This window comes from Acomys russatus, chromosome 19 (genome assembly GCF_903995435.1).
Source record: "Acomys russatus chromosome 19, mAcoRus1.1, whole genome shotgun sequence".
NCBI lineage: Eukaryota > Metazoa > Chordata > Mammalia > Rodentia > Muridae > Acomys > Acomys russatus.
In genome coordinates this window covers 13,779,910-13,786,686 of record NC_067155.1, presented here as the reverse complement: position 1 = coordinate 13,786,686, position 6,777 = coordinate 13,779,910, and the positions used below count along the sequence as shown (strand labels likewise).

Sequence of the window (6,777 nt, the reverse complement as noted above, 5' to 3'; positions counted from 1 at the left end):
CAGGTTTGGGGGAGGATGGAGTCGCAGGGGTAAGCAGGCCTGGGCATTTGGGGTCGCACCTTCCCCAGCAAGGGTCAGCAAAGGCCTTCCCGGGCAGTTCTGGCGCTTGTCAATCTCAGCCCCCGGGGCGGCGTGGCACTGCGCAGGCGCGGGCGGGTTCCGCACGGCGCGGCGGCGGCGGCGGCGGCGGGCGGGTGCGCGCCGGAGCGAGGGATTCCCTCTGACGTCATTGCTAGGATACCAAACAAACACTCGGCCGCGCCGGCCGAGCTCCTTATATGGCTAATTGCGTCACAGGAACTCCGGAGAGCGCGGGGCGGGATCCCCTCCCGCGAAGACCCTCAGAATGCAGCCCAGGAGACCCTCGAGACCACCAGGGTCACCCTATGGGCAAGTGGCGGGTGCACAAGGCCCTGGGGGGGGCGCCACAAGGGGCTCGGGCGGCGAGGAAGGAGCGATCGGGAGGTTTGTGCATGGAGCAGAGGGTGACGCAAGCAGGGGGGCCGGGTCGCATAAATTCAGCCCGGCGGCTCCCAGCTTCATTCATAAGACTGGAGCGGCTACGCCGGGGACACGCGGAGCCTGGGCTTGCGGGACTTGACTACTGGTGACTCTTCTTTTTCCTTCTTGGCGGCCGTGAATATTATATATATATATATATATATCATTTTTTTAAAAACCGGAGAGAAAGTTTTGTGGGTTTCTTTTTTGCAAGACTCCTTCTAGAGCGTTCTTCCGTTTCGTCCCGAGGATCGACTTACTTTCTGTGGGCTTCTGGATCGCGCCCCTCTGTCCTCCTTCATTTCCTGGGACGCCTGGAAAGGATTGGAACCACATCCGAAGCGCACGCTGCACGGCGGCACTGCGCGGCGGGTCTCTGGGCGGGGAGCGATCCCCGAGTCGCCCCCCCCCCCCCGTGAAACCGACGGAGCCTGGACTTTCAGGAGGTACAGCGGCGGCTTGAAGGGGACCTGGGCGCTTGCTGAGGGGACTTGCATCGAAACTTGGGCAGTCCTCCGAGCCGGAGGCTGAGCTCCCTTGAGCAGCGCACTTTGGGGACGTGTCCGGTCCACTCCGGACTCACATCTCATCCCACTCAGCCATAGCATTGGCTTCCCGGCGACCTCAGCGTGGTCACAGGGGCCCCCCTGTGCCCAGGGAAATGTTTCAAGCTTTCCCCGGAGACTACGACTCCGGCTCCCGGTGTAGCTCATCACCCTCCGCCGAGTCTCAGTACCTGTCTTCGGTGGACTCCTTCGGCAGTCCACCCGCCGCCGCCGCCTCCCAGGTAAGTTCTAGATGGCAAACGTGGTGGTCGTGGGGGGAAAAAATAACCTATTTGAGCATCCTCTCAAATAGAGACGCGCCAAAAAAAAAAAAAAAAAAAAAAAAAAAAAAAAAAAAAAGGATCCGGGAAAGCAAGAAGCTCGGTTTGCACTTTGGTTTTTGTTGTTTGCAAACTGCAAAGAATGGAGAGATGTCTGCAACCGGTTATGTGCGCGGAGCGCAGGAATGGAATGCAGTTGGGCAAGCGCTGGCGATGCCCGGTGCAAAGTGTACGCGGCGGTTAGCAGAAGCTGCGAACTCTTAGCCGAGCTCCGGCTCCCCTAATCCAGAGCTAGGCAAGTCAGGTCAGAAAAGAAAAAGAAAACAACAACAACAAAAAACTCTAGAGAAGCTTCCAGTAGCCTCCTCCTCATCCCTCCTCCTTCCAAGCGCCGACTGCAGGGCCCCGGTCGCCCTCCACCCGGCGGGAGTTCGAGCCTCGAACCCCGGTCACGCTGCCTCCGCCTCCTGCGCGGAGACGTAACGGGGGACCCGTGCGTAAAGGCTGACGCGCTGGAATCCTCCGTCTGACGCGGGGCACGCACGGCGCGCAGCGCCCCCTCCGCCCCGCCCCTGACGTCCCGGGCACGTTCTATTTTGGAACGCCGAGGCCACGTTGCTAGGGGAGGGGGCAGCGCGGCTTTCTGATTGGTTCTCGAGGAGCGGGCTTTAGCCAATCAACGCCCGCTTCCTATTTGTAGAGCGTAGCTGCGTCCCCTTGCTTTTTGTGGTTCTTCTGTGTCTGGGGGGTGGGGTGGGGGTCTCCGAAAGGCATAGCTGAGGGATTCTGGTTGCGATCGGGCGACTCTGTGCCACCCCATGGGTTCGCGAGGACTCTGTGGGGACTTGGTCCCTCTGCTGTCAAAAGCAAGGGGCTCCCGGCTGAGTGCTAGCGCCTCTAAGGCGAACCGGAGGCCGCCACCCCGTCTCCAGGCACACCGGGACGCGCTCTCCGCGCTTTGGTCACCGGGTCCGGCCGAGGTGTTCAAACACTAGCTGAGCTAGCCGGCGGGGAGGCAGCCAGGTGGTCTCTAAAAGGTCCGCCTTCCCCTGGTTCTCAGGGCTCTGATTGGCCAGGGAGTCAGCCCTTCCCTCACCACGCCCCCTAGAGTAGTTAAGCCTCTTGCGGGAAGGGATGGGGGGTTGGGGGGGGCGATGTGCGCTTCTTGGGTTCTGGGATGCACATCCTACATCATCCCCCAAAACCTTGCGAGACAATCCGATGGAACCTCACAGTCACTGTTCACTATCAGTCCACTGAAAAACCCCCGTCACTTGGTCTCAGTGAGGGAAGAGACTGAGCTCAACTCTTAGACCGGTTTCCCCCAACACCCCTGGAGCTGGGATCTCCGCCCCTGCGGGAGCCCTCATGCAGTGTGTGTGTGTGGGGGGTGTGTTTGTGTGTTGAGTGGAGAGGAAGGCTTGGGCTAAGGCCTCTCCCTCTCCTTCCTTCTGGGGTGGGGGTGGGGGTGGGGTGTTATGACTGTATGTGTGTGTGTGTCTCCATCCCGGGAGGCTCTGTCACCAGGCTCTGTCCAGCCTCCCCTCCACCACCCCCCACACACACCTAAGAGTCACCAACCCGGGGTGTGATTCACCACTCGCTGCAACCTTTCCCCGAGGAAAAAGGAGGAGGTACATGGCAGTTGAACAGAATCCTCTCATTAACCACTGCGTCACGGTGTAGTGGAAGGGTGGGTGTTGTGGCTTTTTGCCTGTGACACACACATCCACACCCGCTCACCCTGTGCTCACTCACAGGGGTCGGTGTGTGTTATGTGTGTTGGGCGTGCGTGTGTCGGTGGCTTTGTTTGTGTGTCTACGCCTGTGTGTGTATGTCTCACCCCGTAGGAGTGCGCCGGTCTCGGGGAAATGCCCGGCTCCTTCGTGCCAACGGTCACCGCAATTACAACCAGCCAGGACCTCCAGTGGCTTGTGCAACCCACCCTCATCTCTTCCATGGCCCAGTCCCAGGGGCAGCCACTGGCCTCCCAACCTCCGGTTGTTGACCCTTATGACATGCCAGGAACCAGCTACTCAACCCCGGGCCTCAGTGCCTACAGCGCTGCTGGAGCAAGCGGAAGTGCTGGGCCTTCAACCAGCGCTGCCACCAGTGGACCCGGGCCTGCCCGCCCATCCAGAGCCAGGCCTAGAAGACCCCGAGAAGAGACAGTAAGTATGAGGCCTCAGGAGTTAATCTGGAGGAGCCTAGGGATTTGGGCTCAGTTGGTGGAGTGCTTGCTGGCGTGCTTACTGGTGTGCATGATGGTGTGCGCGATGGCGTGCACAGCATACACCAGGAATGGTTGGGCAGGTCTGTAACCCCAGCTCTCTGGAGGTGCAGACAGAAGGATCGCGAGTTGGAAGCCAGCTGGTGCTTCGCACTGAGTTTGAATCCAACCTGGACTGCAAGAGATCATTATTTTGAAAAAGTTAACCTGGGGGTGAGGGAGGTGAGAGAGGGTGACCGTAGCGTTGTCACTATTAAGTTGGGGAGGGGGGCCTCAAGGCCTCAAGATGGAAGGAACTTCATCATTCCTGCCAGTGAAGACTAGTGGTTGTTGTTTGGGGGTGTTCTAGGGGGGTTTCTCGGGGCTGGCTGATAGAGGGATACCCAAATCTCACGGCCCTCATCTCTTTGGCTCAGCTTACACCAGAAGAAGAAGAGAAGCGAAGGGTCCGCCGAGAGCGCAACAAGTTGGCTGCGGCCAAGTGCAGAAACCGTCGGAGGGAGCTGACAGATCGACTCCAGGCGGTAAGGAGAGCTTCTGGGCTGTGGCGAGGCTGTGCTGGGGGCTCTCTGACTTCCTTTGCCCGCCCCCTTCCCCATTTCTTTCTCACTATGCCTACATCCTGAGGTCCTGAGCGAGGGTTCCCATTTAGGAAACAAAGGGCAGTGCAGCCTGATGGCGGAGCGCTATGCGCATGCTCAAACCCTTCCTTCCCGCCCCCCCCCCCGTTTATTTCCTGCTGTTGCCCACTTTTCCCGGATGTCCCCACATGTCACCCTCCTGGCTTTCTCTCAGCCTAAGGGGACAAGATGGAGGAAGTAATTCTCTCCCTTTGTCCTGGATAAAGAATGGTCCATTTTGCCTCCATGCTTCCATTTTTTCCCCCCTCATCCCAGATGGCTAGAAACTAAATTATTTTATGCTACGTCAGTTTCTTACCTGCTGCCCCAGCCACCTACAGTCCTCCCGAACTTGAGCTGGTGGTGTCCTCCACCCACCCAACCCGCTCCTTTTTCCTTCTACCTCAGGTTCCTCACTCACTTTATGCCCGAAGGTTTCATACCTCCTGCCCCCTGAAACCAGGGCACACCTCTGCTTTCCTACTGGGAGGCCCAAGGAGCCAGGCAACAGAACCACACTAAAAAGACAAACAAACAAACAAAAACAAAAACAAAAAACCCAAAAAACAAATAGCAACAACAACCGATAACCATTGTTTACCCACTCAACAAACTTCAAGTGCTTTTCTTTTTTCTCTTTAAGAAAATTATTGCATTTATTTATTTATTTATTTGCCTATGTTCACGTGTGTGCAGGTGTGCCACAGCACACACATGGAGGCCAGAGGGCAATTTTCAGAGTTGGTTCTCTCTATCTGGTGGGTCCCAGGGAGCAAACTCAACTCGTCAGGCTTGCTGGCAATCGATTTTACTCACTGAGCCTAGTGGCCCTTTCACCCCCTTTAAGGCAGAGTGCTCCTTAGTACTGGCTGGCCTCAAACAAATAGCCCTCCCGCTGCCGCAGCCTCACCTCCACACCAGCCTTGGAGTTCTTGCCCATCAGAGACTTCCGTTCTCGTCTGGCCTTTTCTCAACCATCTTTTGGTCAGATGGGGGAAACTGAGGCTCCAAGTCTCATAGTCTACCAAGAGTCTCTCTGTCAGGGGTTGCTGCCATCAGTCGGGAGGGAGCTGTCCAGCACCCCCCACCCACCACCCACCAGCAGCCGCAATGTAGTATGGGTGGGACGAGCCACTTGGCGTAGTCGCTGACCAATGTTTTTCCTTTCTTTCTGTCTCCTATGACCTGCCCCCCCCCCCCCTCGGCTGGCCTCCGTTAGGAAACGGATCAGCTGGAAGAGGAAAAAGCCGAGCTGGAGTCGGAGATCGCCGAGCTGCAAAAAGAGAAGGAACGCCTGGAGTTTGTCCTGGTGGCCCACAAACCGGGCTGCAAGATCCCCTACGAAGAGGGGCCGGGGCCAGGCCCGCTGGCCGAGGTGAGAGATTTGCCAGGGTCAACATCCGCTAAGGAAGACGGCTTCGGCTGGCTGCTGCCGCCCCCTCCACCACCGCCCCTGCCCTTCCAGACCAGCCGAGACGCACCCCCCAACCTGACGGCTTCTCTCTTTACACACAGTGAAGTTCAAGTCCTCGGCGACCCCTTCCCCGTTGTTAGCCCTTCGTACACTTCCTCGTTTGTCCTCACCTGCCCGGAGGTCTCCGCGTTCGCCGGCGCCCAACGCACCAGCGGCAGCGAGCAGCCGTCCGACCCCCTGAACTCGCCCTCCCTTCTTGCTCTGTGAACTCTTTAGACAAAACAAAAACAAACAAACAAACAAACCCGCAAGGAACAAGAAGGAGGAGGAAGAGGAGGAGAGGGAAAGAAGCAGTCGGTCGGGGGTGTGTGTGTGTGTCCCCGTGTGGACCCCTTGACTCTTCTGTCTGACCCGACTGCCGCCTCCGCATCGGACAGGACGGACGGAAGGACCTCCTTTGCGTTTTGTGCTCCATCTCTGGTTTCTTTGCCCCGGCGAGGCCGGAGAGCTGGTGACTTTGGGGACAGGGGGTGGGGCGGGGGATGGACATCCCTCCTACCGACATCTATTTGTTCTGTCACTTCAACTCTAATAGGGATGGATGGGTGGGTGGGTGGGATGCGACGCCCACTTTTGGCGTCTTGCGTGAGGCTGGAAGGGAAAGTGTGCTGGGTGTGGGGTGCAGGGTGGGCTTGAGGTCGAGCTGGCATGCACCCCCAGAAAGGCCCAACGAGGAAATGACAGCCCTGTCCTTTTCTCTTCCCCTACCCCACCCTCCGGGGTGCAGGGTGACCATGATAGCTAGCTCTCTTTTGCTCCCTCCGGCCCTAGCTGATGAACCGAACATTTCCAAGAGGTCAAAAACCTCACCTCCTCCGGGACGAATTGAGCCCCCTCACCCCCCCACCGAGGGAAGTCGATGCTCTATTTGGGAGTCCGCTAACCCTACTTCCCCGCTGATTCTAAAATGTGAACCCCTAGCTGACTGTCCAGTCTTTTTTCCTTTCTGGGAAAACTGGCTCGGGTCGGATTTTTTTTTTTTTTTTCTTCTTCATCTGCTACAGAGCCCCGTCCCGACTCAGGCCCGCGCCCACCCCTGTGCAGTATTATGCCATGTCCCTCTCACCCCCACCCCCCACCCCTTCACCCTTAGCCGCCCTTGGCCGTCCTCGTTGGGCCTTTCTGG

The 6,777-nt window shown here is 58.1% G+C and overlaps 1 protein-coding gene across 2 annotated transcripts; it reads left to right on the top strand.

The window, feature by feature from the left end:
• The first annotated feature begins 901 nt into the window (after positions 1-901).
• Positions 902-6,077, top strand: Fosb (FosB proto-oncogene, AP-1 transcription factor subunit). 2 transcript variants are annotated; one of them, XM_051162516.1, is made up of 5 exons: positions 902-1,288; positions 3,178-3,498; positions 3,974-4,081; positions 5,397-5,552; positions 5,693-5,838. In XM_051162516.1, the coding sequence occupies exons 1-5, from the start codon at positions 1,163-1,165 to the stop codon at positions 5,693-5,695; spliced, it is 714 nt and encodes a 237-aa protein (XP_051018473.1). In that variant the 5' UTR covers positions 902-1,162; the 3' UTR covers positions 5,696-5,838. The 2 variants fall into 2 exon arrangements, with proteins under 2 accessions (XP_051018473.1, XP_051018472.1); XM_051162515.1 differs by having other exon boundaries at positions 5,397-6,077.
• The last annotated feature ends 700 nt before the right edge of the window (positions 6,078-6,777 follow it).